Genomic DNA, 14,729 nt, shown 5'->3' on the forward strand with positions numbered 1-14,729 from the left:
GCCTGGGTCCGTAATATGGCTCAGCCGGGACCGAACTGGGCTTCAGTCGGACCGGGCCGCAAGAACCGCACCAGTTTCGGACTTGAGAGAATGACACGTGGGACCCGGTGGTCAGGATCTCTGTTGGACGTTCTGATTGCCAGGTTAGGGGTTTTGCAAAAGAGCAGGTTATCCATACCAATAATATTAAATTGTAGTTGGTGGTGGTTGTAACGTTCCCGTCGCCATACGTCCCACCCCGTGCAAGCGCCCGCAAGGCGCAAGTAACGGCTCGAAGCCTCCAACCCCGCACGCTCAGAAAAATCCTCAAAAACGTTTTTTTCTCTTTTCTTTTTGGTCCTCGCATCTAACCTCCCCTCCCCTACCGTACCCTACGGTACACGTGCCTCGGGACCCTTGGCCCGGTGGCGGCAGCTCGCCGGTCCAATTCCACCTCGCGTCTTCGTCAGGCTCGACGTCGTCGAGCTCCCTCACCAGCCGTCGCCCCTTCCCCAAACTCTTACTCGATGATCGGCGATGAAGAGCCAACGAACTGACGCCATCGATCCGCAGCCACCTCACCTGCCACGGGCACCTGACGGATCTGCTGCCACCTCGCGTCATCATCGAGCTCGACGCCGGAAAGAGGAAAAGACAGGCGATGACGACCAGCGGGACCACACAGCGGCGACCGGAACAGTATCCAACTAACCGGATAATATTTTTGAGTTGGACCCTCATAAGGTTATTAAACTCATTCTTAAATTGTGTGTCGTCAAGCCCCGGCATGAAGTGAAGCTTCTTGATTGCAATCTCTTCCCCATTTTCCAGTAATCCCTATGTTAAAAGTCTCTTGTTAATAGATAACGGACATTTTGCAGTTGCATCATTTGAAAAAAAAAAGATGTAACTAAGCTCAGTTACCATGTAAACTACTCCATACCCACCAGAACCAATTATGTGCTCCTTGGAAAAATTGTTTGTAATATCTTGTAAAAACCTGAGTGTAAACTCCCTTGTCGTGTCGCTTGTGTTCTCCAGGGTATACAGTAGTATTCTCTATATCCTGCTAGAGCAATGCGAGTTGGATCCTTCCACCTCCCATCAACCTAGTAACACAGAAATTCATTTGATCCATTGAATGAATGAGATAAGAAAATCGATTGGTTCACGCTAGTTGTGTTCTGAAAATCAAGTAATCTTTATGCAAGCGTTTGCCTAGCTACCCTACTTGATTAGGGGAAAGAGGAGCTAGCTAGCAAAAACAAATAAGAACATGGTTGGAATTAACCAGGTGTATCGCTAGCTAGCTATAATGATGGAGCATGTTAATTAAATTTGAATATTTGATGAGCGATTAGCATGATGAAGAGTTAATCAGAGGTAGCTAAGTTGAAGAAAAGGACCTGGAAATCGACTTTGATCGGAGAGTCAACGCATCCTTGGTTTGCATAGCCTGGAGATTTAGGAGATGATTGCCTGCCACATTGGAGTATCAAGGAAGAAGAGTCCCCTTATCTTCCAAATATTGACACATATATATAATCCAATTACCTGCCCCAAGGTCAAGTCTTCGCTTAGTTTTGTCAAGCACAATTGGCGCTTGCTTAAACTGGTGGGCTTGGCCCGTTTGTGCCGCCAGGCTTGGCACCAAGTTACACATAATACACTTCATCTCTAAGATGTTGGAATAAAAATGCCTGGGTCAAGGCTCGAACCCACGACCTCCCCTCATTTCCTCAACCCCCTAACCACTAGACCCATGACTTCTTGTGCCAAGTTGCCGCACATATCCTTTTTGACCATTTTCTGGCTGCCAAGGGACAACAAAGGCCAAAAAGCTGAGGGGCTTTTTTCCAGGCCCGTCGGGCTTCTGGTGCCGGGCCGGCCCGATCCGTGCCTGGAACCGCGCCTGGGCCTAGGTATTCCCTTACCGTGCCGGCCCGGCCCGGCCCCTATATTACCGGGCTTAGACGGGCCATGCCCGGGCCTGGCCCGATTAACAGGAGCCGGGCTGGGCCGGCCCGATAGCCAGCTATACTATTATCCGATGGTTTTCAGCTGGATCCCAATTCACTTAAGCGTGCCCCTCTCTCCGCCTGGGGGGTGACGTCATCCCGTCGTGTCCATCACTCTTGCAGGTGGCAAGGGCGGAGGTCGGCGATGGCCAATTCGGCCGACCTTGTGGCCGTCGGCTAGGGTTTTGATGCCGCCGCCTCCGCCATTGATGGCGGAAAGGTGCTCGAAGCAGTCATCCCCCCCCCCCTCTCTCTCTCTCTCTTCCTCTCTCTCCCTACATCTCTCTGCTTGGGCATGGTCGACTCGGCCCCCGCCGGTTGGTGGAGCTTCCAGCTGATTTCTGTGGACGCCGGCGGCGCAGCCCTGGGCCCAGGCCCAGGCCCTGATTCCGAGTTTAGAAAATGAGATCTGGTTTTCCCTAAAAAAAGAAAATGAGATCTGGCATAAGTTTTTTTTATAGGGAAAATCTGGCATAAGTTTTGAAATGTCTGCTGGCGACGGGTACCGAGGAGTGAGGAAACGTCTCGAGCGATCGAGGCCAGAGAACGGAATAAACCCAGCCGTCCTTTTCAGAGAAATCTTCTGTTTTCGGTGACTTCTCACGCTTCGACAATCGATCAGCGTCGAGACGTAGAGAAACCATGAGTCAAACGTCTGATATCTAGTTTTTATTTATTTATAGTTTTATAGGTTATATTGGTGATGCCGTCTTGGCACCGTACTTAGAAGTACATTGATGTTTTGGCTTCATTCTAATCCTAGCGTAAGCGTTGCACCTACTTCATGATGTCAGTGGTTTCAGGGTTTGTTCTTTAATGTTTATTTCATGATGTTAGTGGTTTCAGGGTTTGTCCTTTAATGTTTCTTTTTCCTTGCCGATTCACCGATGTAGCGGTGGTTTCAAAACTTGTTTTGAGAGAGGTGTTCTTCATTCATGGTGCATTCTTTTATATATTTTTTTGACATGAATGACAACCGCGGCTTCTCAAAACTTACAAGCTTAACTTAGCCTTACAACTTTACAACTTTGGTATTCTATGATTTCGTCACCTGAGTACGGATGAATTTTATTTTTGAGATGCACGGAGGAATTTGGGTAGCGTGTGCCCCAACCGAATAACTTCATTCATCAAATTTGTAACCGTTTGGTATTTGGTCAGGTAAGGCTAAAAACTTTTATGTGGTGATTTTTTGGGCCTTGAGCCTCAGTGCCAGGGAGACAACACAGCATTGGGAGCAGTGGCTACACTGAGCAGACGAAGATAAGGTTTGGGTCATTTTAGCCCATCAGATGGAAATTCAAGAGTCTGATTACTGACCAATCGAAATGAAGACAACGGCAAAATAGGCTGTATGTTTGCTACGAAATGGTTGAAAACCACGCTTAAACACAAGTTCATAAACGTCATTTTCCTTCGGTCATATATATCGTTTGCTATTCCACTGCAATGCACAGGACGCTGAGCTAGTTACTCGTTGAATCATACTCAGGACTTTCAGCCTGCCGGCGGGCAAGAAGTAAGCTCTCGTTGATCCTCTCCACGACCTCTGTCATCGTCGGCCGGTCCAGCCCCACATTCTCCGTGCACCGCAGGGCCAGCTTCGCCATCTTCCACACTGAGTCGACGTCACAGTCCCCTTGTATCGTGGGGTCAATCACATTCTCGATACCACCCTTGGAGAGCCTGTTTCGCACCCAGAGCGTGATGGTGCTTCTCTCAGAGTCGTTGATGGTGATGATTGCTGGCTGGCCCGTGATGAGTATCAGGAGAACGACACCAAAACTGTACACGTCGGTCTTCTCGCTTACACGGGAGGTTTCGAAGTACCTGTTCAGGGTCAACTCTCACATTACAGTCGTCGTAACTCAGCCTTTTCTATCAGAAATTCGGAAGTAGGGTCAGACGATATTTACTCTGGGTCTAGGTATCCGATGGTACCAGCAACTTGGGTGGTTATGCTTGTCTCGTCACTGCTAAAAGCCTTTGTCAGCCCGAAGCCTGATAACTTCGCTTCGAGATTTCTGGTAAGAAGGATGTTCACAGCCTTCACATCTCTGTGGATCAATGGCGGGCTGCAAGATTTATGCAGGTACTCCAGTCCTACATGTATTGCATCGATAATTTAAGCTGGAGTCAGAACATCGAATGTTTGTAGTATTACAGGGAAAATGTCTGAATGCATATATGAGGAACAGCCCACATTTGCAAAAATTGAAACTTGATGTGTACCATAGGCAGAGTCCAACGCGATCCCAAGCCGTTGCAGCCAACTAAGGGGTTCTTTACCTGTGACAGAAAAGGGCACATTTAGTTAGATTAAAAGGATTGCATTACCAGAAGATCATATTCAAGTATGCTTAACTTTTGAACCAACTACTTGGTGCAAGAAGCCAAATTATGAAATTAACCTGATGTTATATTTAGCAAGCATGCACTGTATGTCATATTTTACCAAGCTAGTATTTGGTAAATAATTTGCTTGTCGATTGAAGATGCCTGTATGTCACCAGTGCAGCAGTGCCTATTCCTTGTTGTGAGTGTGGTCATATAAGCAGAAGTAGCACGAAGCACATAGAGATTGAGTCCCAATGGCTCCAACGGTCCTCTCGGGAGGGGGCGCCCCTCGCCCCCCAGGTCGCCGCTCCCCGCCGCCCGTCCTTCTCGCCCCTCCGCCGGTCACCGTTCCGGTGCCGGCGCCCACCTCCGCGCCGTCTGCTACTCCGGCGGCAGCGCCCAGCCCATTTGCCGCTGCCCCGTTTTGGCTGCAGGCAGCCCGCAAGCTCCAGTCCTTTGTCGACCAGATTACGCCTGAAGCTTCCCTGGATAACGTGGTTCCTTCAGCGGACCCTGTATCGTACTCCTTGTTCTTCTCGGACCTTTGTGAGGCCGGCTACTCGCGTTTGGAGGCTTTTCAAGCTATCTGTTTCGAGGATGCGGTGCGCCGCCGGGCTGGGTCCCGTTGCTTGTCACCCATGGCAGAGTTCCTCTATGCTTTTCCGGAATTCATCCCTCTGCATCCCCCGCCGGCACCTTCTGATGACCTTCCGCTGCTGGATTATCGCTCGGGTCAGTCCTTCGCCAAGTCCATCTTCGCTAAATTTCGCCAGCCGGTGCATCCGCTTTGTCAATCCTCAAACTTTCCATGGTGGTCTCCTTTGGTCGTGCCGATTTCCTGCTCTCCCCTGCTTCCGTCGCGCGGGTGCTCGAAGCTGCTATTGGAGGTCGTGCGGCACTGTTCCAAGTTTCCCTAATCCGTGATAGGGTTTTCAAATTCTCTGTCTGTAGCAAGCATGTGGGCTTTCAAGTCCTTGCTTTGCGCTCCTTCTCTTGCGCGCGCCTCAAGTGCTACTTCCACCTCTGGAGCAATGGTGGTCCTAATTGGCAAGTGGAGTTCAAATCCTGGCTGGCGGCGGAGGAGGCTGAATGGTCAGTTGTGCGCGCTAACAAGCGTGGATCGCGCTGCTCGTTTTGGCGTTCGGCCCATCCTCAGACCTGCCGAGATGCCGGCTTCGGGTCGACGGCTCTCCTTTGCTCCGGCGATTGCCTATGAGGCTCGCTTAGGCTACGATGACCCTTCTGCGCGTCCAGTTCAGGAATCTTTCCTCGTTGGTTTGATCTCTGTTCCAATGATTCCGGCGGCTCGTCGGGCGGCGCCACCGTCCTCCATTGTTGCTTGTGGTAACGGTCCTCTGAAGCTTTCGCTCTCCCATTCATGTGCTGAGGTGACTACTCGTGCTGCTGACGTGGTTGAACCCGCTGACACGCTTTCCCTGCTGTGGCGCACGTCTCCGCCCGCTGACAATCGTCATGATGTTGTGGTCGCGTTAGGGGCCCCGTGGTTTGACCCGTCTTCCTTGCTTCGTCCGCCCAATGACGTGTGGACCAACTTGGGGGTCTCCCGCGTGTCTTCGCCGGGTTTCGTGAGCGGCTCCAGGTCTATGACTGCTAGGTTCACCTTTCGCCGCCCTGTCAACTCGTGCTCCCGCCTCCGGCCTCTATCTCGGAGACATGTCGCCACGGTTTGTCAGCTGCCTCGGGGTGGCTTGCTGGGTTGCATTGCGACTCTCGGCCTTCGCGCCCCGTGCTGCTCACCACTCCCTTGTACTACTTTTGGTTCTCGAGCGCTTCGCCTCCCCAACGCTTCTTCCCCTATCAATTCCCCATCTCGCTTCCCTGGCGATTTGGTGCACCACGCCATGGCGAACTTCGATTTTGACCCCTCTAGTTGGGTCCCGGCGAGGATGGCGTGGCTGGATAGCGGTGAGGCGCAGCGTTCTGAAGACTTCCTATTTCTTGATGGTGAGCCGGTGCGACGTACTGAAGACCATGCTCTCGCCATCGTCGACCATGTGGTTCCGGCGGACCAAAGGAGGTGGCTCGTGCAGCAGATCCAGAACCTCATCTCGGCTCCCCCGTTCAACCTCCCTGTTCTCTTCGCGCTGGAGCATCCGTTTGGAGCCGAGATCTTCCAGTTCGCCGGCGTTCTTCAGCGAGATCGGGCGGTTTCGCTCCCCCTCATCGACATGGGCGGTGGCCGTACGCTTTACTTCATCAGGCACGACGAGGCCATCAATGCCCGTCGCACGGAGGGTTCATCCATCTACTACATCATGTATCTGGGTTGGCCCATTGATTTTATCGACGAGCGTCTTTTTTGCCGCGCCGTCTCACGTTTTGGCGTCCCACTCAACTGGGTCGCCCGGGAAAAGAAGCAAGCTTTCATCCTTCTGTGCTGCCTGGTCAAGGACAATCTCCTGGTGCCACGCAGCATGATTGTGGAGCAGGTCAACCCTTTTGGTGGGCGGGATCGCTCCTGGATTGTTCCTACTATGTTGTTGCATGGAGATTTTGATGCCCTGGTGCCGTTTGAAGAGGACCTACCGCCGGGCGCCCACAACCGACACGCCCTCCCGCCGCCTTCCCCCCCCTCAGGACTTAGGGTCAGATGCTTGGAATCTGGAGGACCAGGGGGGCGGCTGCTGCTGGGCCTATCCTTCTGGCGGTTGAGGCGGCTCCGACCCAGGATGAACTTCCCCTGGCGCCGCAGTTCCCTGACCCCCTTCCTGATCGCCGTGCCCCGGCTTGCCCGCTGGACTGTGACCTCAACCACAACCCGGTGGCCTCTGATAGTCCCGGCTCGTTCTCGTCTGCGATCGTCCCTTGCGCTCAGCTGGTGACGCGCCGGCCTTCTGCTCCGACCGGTGTATGTATCCGGGATGGCCGGTCGACGCCGGTCTACGACGACGCAGATGGCATTCTGCAGGTAATTGGCAACCCTTCCAAGTTCGCGATCGTCTTGCAACTTGCACTTCTGGAGCAGCATCTTCAAGCGCGCGGCGCTCTCTCGACCTCGGTCCCTATTGATCCTTTTGATCGTAAGGGGAAGGTCCTGGTTAATCCTGCGCTGTCGGTGTCGCACAAGCTCCCTGACGCGGGTCAATGCTCGGGGATTCGCAGTGGTGTCTGGGCGTCCACGACGCGCATTCCGGGGCTCAGTCCTACCATTGCGCCAACGGCGGGCCCCCCTAACTCTCAAGGTCACCTCCTAGACAACCTGCTTGAGCTTCAAGGTGTCAACACTTGCTCCAGTGGGAAGAAACGCCTTCTTCGCCGCTTCATCGACAATGCCCTCAACGACAGCCAGGTGCAAGCTCCTCGCGCCTCCATGGCTTCTTCCTCCCCTGTCATGGCATCACCTCCTGCTCCTGCTATGAATGAAGACTTGTTCTCTCCCATTCGCTCGTGCCCGCTACTCTCCACGCGCATGGCGCCCTCTGCTCTTGGAGCTTCTGGCTCACCAATCCCTGCTGTGTCTCCCACGGGTGCTCCTCGCCCCACCCATAGCTTTGGGATCACGTACTCCCGTCGCCGCATGGATCATATTCAGGATGACGCTTCTTCCCACCTTCAGACTTCACCGACTGTGGGCCGTCGTCCCCGAGCTATTCGGCCCACGCCGGTCTCGGTTTCTGAGGTGCGTCGCAGTCCCAGGCTTCAGAATCTGTCCAAGGGCTTCAAAAGAGACTACAAGGCCATGGCCACTGGTACTGCTTCTGCCTCTACTTATTCTGGGCCACCTCTGGATCTCTCCTCTCTTGGCCCAGCCGTGGCGGCGCTACCGGATCCTCTTCAACGGCACCTTCAGCTCGCTCCTCTGCCGCTGTCGCTGCCCTGGACCTCGCCGTTTCTATTGCCAAGGACTTTTGCGGGCTGCCCCCTGAGGGGGTTAATGCTCTCAAGGATGCTGATCAGAAGTTGGTTCCCAATGATAACTAGTTCATTTGAGGATATGGGCGTGCCGGGCGCCTCTCAAGACCCGGGCCGGTGGTACTCCTGCTCTCCTGTTGCCTTGTGGTTCTTATGTTTTGTCTGGAACTGTTTCTGCCTCTGTTGGATTATCGCTGTCCTAGGACTCTGTGGTGGATCTGGAAGTCCAACTGCGTTCTCAAGATCAAGGGTTTTGCGTGGCTTCTCTTCTACAATAGGGTTAACACTCGTGATCTCTTGGAGAGGAAGTGTTGCAACAGGGATGGTGTTGTCAGCTACTCTCTGTGTAATCTCTCGGCTCGTGAAACTAGGGATCACTTATTCTTCCAATGCCCCTTCAGCCAACGTTGCTGGCGCCTCATTGGAGTCTCGGCCTCTCCTACTGGATCTTTCACGTCTTCGCTTCGTCAGGCGCGCGAGGCTTTAGATCCCTCCTTCTCGACGGAAGTCTTTCTCTCTGCCTGCTGGAATATTTGGAAGTAGCGTAACGCACTCATCTTCAGAAATAGTCCTGCGTCTGTCCCTGGCTGGCTCAATGGCCTCAAGATTGATCTCTCCAACCAGAGCGCTCGTATGCCGGATAACATGAAGGAAGCTCTGCTTGCTTGGCTAGTTTCTGTTTCCTTTGTGCCCTAAGGGCTTTGTATCTTCTTTTCTTCCCTTTGCCCCCCCCCCCCCTTAACCTCCTTGTATAGTTCTCCTTTTTTAATATATATATATATATATATATATATATATATATATATATATATATATATATATATATATATATATATTTACTGTCGGAGCCTCTCCTACAGTTTTCAGTCAAAAATATAAGCAGAAGTAGAAATTCTGCTAATCTTAAGAATTTATGCAATTTTTTAGTATATGCCACCTAAATATATTATTGACACATGGACCCAGGATGCACACTTTATGAGACAAGGAGTGGAATATCCTGAACTTGTGTCAGTTTGGAACAGCTCAGATTTACTTGAATAAAACACTCTGCAACCATGTTGAACTTGACTTTATACTCATGCAGCGTGATATGGGGCAAAATTTCCCAACCTGTTAGCCGGTCGTGTAGGTTTCCCCCATCCATGTACTCATAGACAACACTTAGTTGTTTCCTTTTTTTCCCGAACAGGCTTAGACGTTTATTATCCTTGCAGTAACCAATTAAGGAGACCAAGTTCCTGTGATGAACCCTGGCAAGGTGTTGAGTCTGCAATATGGATATGCTAATTCATGGGCCCACACGTAATATAGCTACTCCCTTCGATCCATAATAAGTGTCGGGGATTTAGTACAAAGTTGTACTAAATCCCCGACACTTATTATGGATTGGAGGGAGTACCAATTTGTTGACATGAATGACACATATTGTACAAATACCTCAGCCAAAAACTCGGTATCCCCTTGTGAAGATGTCTCTGAGTGGATCTTCACAGTAACACAAGTACCATCTTCCAAACGTCCAACATAGGAAAAGCCAAAACCACACCTTCCGATTACAGTGTTGAAGTTATTTGTGATGCGCTTGAGTTCCTTGTAACTGAACCTCCGTCCCCCCAATGGATAAGCTGAACGAACCATGTTTGGAGGCACCATTTCAAGAGGACTTGTGACTTGATTTTGTATCACATAGAGCACATATTAATAGAGTAATTGTTGGTCAAAGCTCTGTTTTAAGCAATCAAAACATGCCTTGTATATCAGGACAGAGATAGTACTTTTTTTCGAACTTTTAGAGGTGGTTTTTGTTGCTCTTTCAGTTCAGGGTTTATGAAGGTTTTGAAAATTCGGAGTGGGCTTTAGTGGGGATGCTTACTTGAGCTCGAGTACTGGCTGAAGGCCTGCTTGCTTCGTAAGCTAACGATCTACAACAACACAAATTAGAGGTTCAATTCTTCTTTACAAATATCAATACTTCAAACAAAAATTATAAGTACTCTTATAAAGACGAAAGCTTTCCTAATTTCTCCTTTTTTGGGTCTGACAGCGTTTTACATAGTCCGTGTCCTTTTCCATTTTTCCTGACACCCCCCCCCCCCCCCCCCCCAACTCCCAATCCCCTTGTCCCCCATTTCCCCAAGCTCTGTACCCATGCAGAGCAACACCCCCCTCCCCCCCACATAGACACCTTTGGACCTCGCTACGGAGCTGGGCACACATGCAGCAAACATTGCACCGTCCTTCTCTCGAGTTGGCCCCCCTCCCTCAAGTGCAGCTGTCGCCAGCCAGCGAGCACCACGCGGCGTTTATATCAAATCATACAAATATATGGATATAGTTGATATATTCCTATGGATAACAATGTACATGGACTTACTCATTTATGAAAATATTTCATTGAAATTATATGATTATATCAACACATTCCGTCCTTTTCCGTTCTTCCTGCCCCCCATACTATATACATGACTCGAAGTTATTGTTTATCATCAGGCATGCATAGCTTTATTAATTGTTCTCCTCAATATGTCTTTCGATAATACATTCAATTTTTTTGCTGTAACAGTAATGTATTACCAACTTTTTTTCTGACAGTCATGAGAAATTGGGATGGTGTGGCTCACACTCTCAATTGAGCTCTATAGCAACAAACCATAGCTTAGTGGGAGACACTCTTACATTAGGAATATATGATATATACCTGGCGTAAACTTTTGACAGTATGAATCTTATTCAGTTCAATGACAATATCACTTATGGTAGGTCTTCTCACCCGGTCAGCCTCCACACATCTTAACGCTATTTCAATGCAAGTCATAACTTCCTGTGATGTATGCGATGACATTGTCTCATGAAATCTTTTGCGCCAGTTTTCATGTACCTGCATGCGGAATAGAAACATTACACCATAACGTGTAACACATGCATTAGTTGTAATTAAACGCATATCATAATATTTGTGAAAAAAAACTGGTAGTATTCATGGATGACGTAGGATTTCACTCATACATGCCGAACAAATTTTTGGGAAGACATATTTGCACTTTTGGAAAAGCCTTCATCTCCTGCTACTACTCTTATGATTATAACACCCAAACTGAATACATCAAACTTGGGTGTGATTTCGTGTTTCTCGATGTATTCTGGTGGCATGTATCCGCTGCATAGTACCAAATACAATTATTATTCTTACAAGTTGTAAAAAGGGAACAAAAGTTGATCACTTCTCATGAGGTACCAACTTACGGAGTTCCTATAATTTTTATCGTGGTGAAGGTATTTGCTGAAGGAAAGAGTCTTGATAAACCAAAATCTCCAATTTTCGGCGTCATGTCCTTATCCAACAATATATTTGCTGGTTTTAAGTCCATATGATAAATAGGATCTTTGTATCCATTGTGAAGGTAATTTAAACCTTCGCAGACTCCCTTAATAATCTTATAACGCGTGCACCAATCGAGTCCGCGGGATTCATCTGTGGAAGTAAACAGACAGCTAAATGTAGGGATCTAAAAGAAGTAACTTTAGGGATCTTTTGTTCTTCACATGCAAAATAATAATATAGTTTAAATAAAGCACCATCGTACCAGAAATATACTTGTCAAGGCTTCCACCCTGCAGGTATTCGAAGCAGAGAGCTCTTTCCTCCACATGAGCAAAAATATATTCACCATTGTACTTCATACGTTCATGTCCTTGATGATAGCAGTAGCCAACTAACCGGGTAATATTTTGGTGTTGGGCCCTCATAAGGTTATTAAACTCATTCCTGAATTGCGTGTCGTCAAGCCCCGGCATGTTGTGAAGCTTCTTGATTGCAATCTCGTCCCCGTTTTCCAGTACTCCCTGCGTTAAAAGTCTCTTGTTAAGTGATAATGAACACCTTTGGCAGTTATGTCTGAAAACATAAGATGTAACTAATCTCAATTACCCTGTAAACTACTCCGTATCCACCAGAACCAATTATGTGCTCCTGGGAAAAATTGTTTGTAATGTCTTGTAAAAACCTGAGTGTAAACTCCCTTGTTGTGTTGCTTGTGCTCTCCATGGTATATAGCAGTATTCTCTATATCCTGCTAGGACAATACAAGCTTGATCTTTTGACGTCCCATCAATCTAGCAACACAGAAACTAATTAACCTGTCGAGTTACAAGAAGATAAATGAATCGATTCGATCTAATTATGTTTTGAAAATCAAGCAGCGAAAGTTAGCACACGCTTACGAGCATCTATTTGATTTGAGCTAGCCAGCTAGAACGAAGTTGGGCATGGTAATTGAATTGAACTAGAAGACTAATTAGTCTTGTATATGGCATGATCCAGAACCAATTACAGCTAGATTGGTTGAACAAGAGGAAGAGATCATTAACGAAGAAAAGAACCTGGAAATCCACTTGGGTCGGAGGGTCAACGCGAGTTGGTTTACACCATAGCCCTGCAGGAAATGGAGGAAGAAGAACTAATGGCCGGGTGCTGATCGAATTGCACATATATACCCCAGCAACATTATCTCCTTTTTTTACTGAATATACTCCAATTACCTGGCCGAGGTCAAGTCTTTGCATAGTTATCATCTACGGCGGAGACAAAATGACAAACGCATTTGGCGCTTGCTTAAAACTACTAGCACTAGTACTTACCTGATGGTTTGGGTTCCAATTCGAGGCAGGTCGGAAGGAGGTAACGTCGACGGCCGCCGCGGAAGGGCCTTTGGCGCCTTGGGCGACGGCGAACTCGACCGACCTGCTGGCCGTCGGCAAGAGGCCGTCCGCCGTCGTCGGGGGTGATGAAGCCGATCGAAGCCCTCGGATTCGTCGAACCATTTCGTCGCCCCCCTGAGCCGTATCTCCTCCCTCTCCCTCTACATCTTTTTGGCTGGGCATGGTCGAATCGGTTCCGGCGACGCCAGCGGCGAGGAATCAAGGTGAGCCGGTCAGCGGAGCGGCAGCAGGTCCCGCTGATTTCTGTGGACATTTTTGTCCTTCAAGCAGACCCTGGGTTTGTTCATCGGCGGCGCAGCCCAGGCCCAGGCCCAGGATTGGACTCCGATTTACAACAGCCCGAGGAGAATTAAAGACAAATTTCGAAGAACCTATACCATTCCCTAAAAAAAACCGGTTCTATCTACACGATTCAAATTCTGATGAAACCCTAGCCATCAAGAGAAGACCTGTTGAAGGAAATTTCAATCTCCGGCGGTTTCCCTCGTCTCTGACCGTCATTTCGGCGTTGAGAGACGGGGAAAGCCACGGATCAACGTCTGGCATCAGTTTTGCAGTTTTCTGATTAGTTTTGTGTGTTCTTCGCGGTGTCATCTTGACGGTGGAGATTACGTCGCCTAGAAGATTTATGTCCTCCTCGTCTTGGCGTAGGCGTCGCATCTTACTCCATGGAGTCAGTGGTTCTCGCAATTCTTCTTTTGGTGTTTTTGGTCTTTTTTCTTGTCAATTCATCAACGGAGAAGCAGTTTCACAGCTTGCCTTGTAAGGGGTGTGTCCCGAGCCATGATGCGTTCAATGATCTTACGTTTCCATTGTTTGAGGTGGACGACTCAAGCGGCTTTTCAAAACCTATAAGGTTAGTCCACCTTGTGTAAGCATAGCGTTTTGCAATTTCGTTACCGGTTACATGGAGAAACGTCAAGATGCGGAAGATGGATCTAGAGATGTTAATTTCGAAAGACCATGATGGAGTTTTTAGTTCTATAGTGAATTTCTATTCCTTATGTTCGTTTAGCATGTTTCGATCTATTGTTCTTTCTTTTTTGAATCAATAAAGCCAGATGGTTGTTCTAAAAAAAAATTCCCTAAAGAAAACCATTACATAGATTTTTCTTTTTCTTTTGCGGACATAAATAAATCTTTCCTATTCCTTAATTTGCATTTGCGTCCGTGGTAGGCTCGTACGTCCTCTGGAACCCCCGCGCCCACGCGCAAAAATTGGTATGCCTGATGGCATCTGTCTCCGCACGGGAAGGAAAAAACCAAAACGCAGGGAAAGCTTTCTCGATCCACACGTAACCCTAAAAAATCAGTCGCGCCACGCCCCTCTTCCACCCGGATCCCTCGCCGCCGCCCGCCGTCCCCAACGAGCCCACGGAGATCCCTCGCCGCCGTCGACGGTCACCAGTGCCGCCGCCTCCTCGCTCCTCCTTGGCCCTCGTCGTCGGCCTCCAGCGTCACCTCCTCCTCGCTCCACTGCTCCTGCTGGACCGCAGCGCCGTCGCTGTCCGGGCCTGCTCTGCGCTATCTGCTACGCCGCTTCTCTTGAGCCGCACCTGAAGGGGCGCGTAGAGATAAACAAAACTTTTCCTACGCGAACTCCCAAAATCTAGCCGAGGTAGAAGGCCACAAGGATTACCACTAGACGCGCAGTTGCGGATTATCGATGCAGCGCCTTGATGCAGTGCAGTCCCTCGATCCGATCCAGCCGATCCAATCCCGCGATCGTCGAAGTGCTGAACGTACAGCACCTCTGCCGGTATCCACACGTGCGAGGAGGAGCTCCGGCGGCGGATTGCT

General features: G+C 49.3%; 1 protein-coding gene and 1 long non-coding RNA gene across 10 annotated transcripts; both read right to left on the minus strand.

The window, feature by feature from the left end:
• Nucleotides 1-11: 11 nt before the first annotated feature.
• Nucleotides 12-1,746, minus strand: LOC112268884. The gene is made up of 3 exons (XR_002960373.1): nt 1,386-1,746; nt 904-1,088; nt 12-816 (listed from the first exon to the last, which is right to left on the minus strand). It is a non-coding gene; the product is annotated as an uncharacterized LOC112268884 (long non-coding RNA).
• A 1,506-nt stretch (nt 1,747-3,252) lies between these two features.
• LOC104584424 (probable LRR receptor-like serine/threonine-protein kinase At4g20450) lies at nt 3,253-13,196 on the minus strand. 9 transcript variants are annotated; one of them, XM_024455131.1, is made up of 13 exons: nt 12,849-13,196; nt 12,591-12,749; nt 12,139-12,347; nt 11,795-12,053; nt 11,454-11,682; nt 11,217-11,367; nt 10,909-11,088; nt 10,084-10,132; nt 9,648-9,835; nt 9,321-9,477; nt 4,230-4,286; nt 3,914-4,100; nt 3,253-3,827 (listed from the first exon to the last, which is right to left on the minus strand). In XM_024455131.1, the coding sequence occupies exons 3-13, from the start codon at nt 12,253-12,255 to the stop codon at nt 3,464-3,466; spliced, it is 1,938 nt and encodes a 645-aa protein (XP_024310899.1). In that variant the 5' UTR covers nt 12,256-12,347; nt 12,591-12,749; nt 12,849-13,196; the 3' UTR covers nt 3,253-3,463. The 9 variants fall into 9 exon arrangements, with proteins under 9 accessions (XP_024310899.1, XP_024310901.1, XP_024310898.1 ...); XM_024455133.1 differs by having other exon boundaries at nt 10,981-11,088; nt 12,849-13,195; XM_024455130.1 differs by having other exon boundaries at nt 9,648-9,880; nt 12,139-12,280; nt 12,591-12,643; nt 12,849-13,194.
• Nucleotides 13,197-14,729: the final 1,533 nt, after the last annotated feature.

This window comes from Brachypodium distachyon, chromosome 4, assembly GCF_000005505.3.
Source record: "Brachypodium distachyon strain Bd21 chromosome 4, Brachypodium_distachyon_v3.0, whole genome shotgun sequence".
Classification (NCBI taxonomy): Eukaryota; Viridiplantae; Streptophyta; class Magnoliopsida; order Poales; family Poaceae; genus Brachypodium; species Brachypodium distachyon.

Excerpts from the sequence above, each read along its gene's own strand:
- LOC104584424 (XM_024455130.1), bottom strand. The coding sequence starts at position 12,255 with ATGGAGAGCACAAGCAACACAACAAGGGAGTTTACACTCAGGTTTTTA. Across the intron at positions 12,054-12,138 it reads GATACGGAGTAGTTTACAGG|GGAGTACTGGAAAACGGGGA; the intron begins GTAATTGAGATT and ends CTTTTAACGCAG. Across the intron at positions 4,287-9,320 it reads CCTACACGACCGGCTAACAG|GTAAAGAACCCCTTAGTTGG; the intron begins GTTGGGAAATTT and ends TTTCTGTCACAG.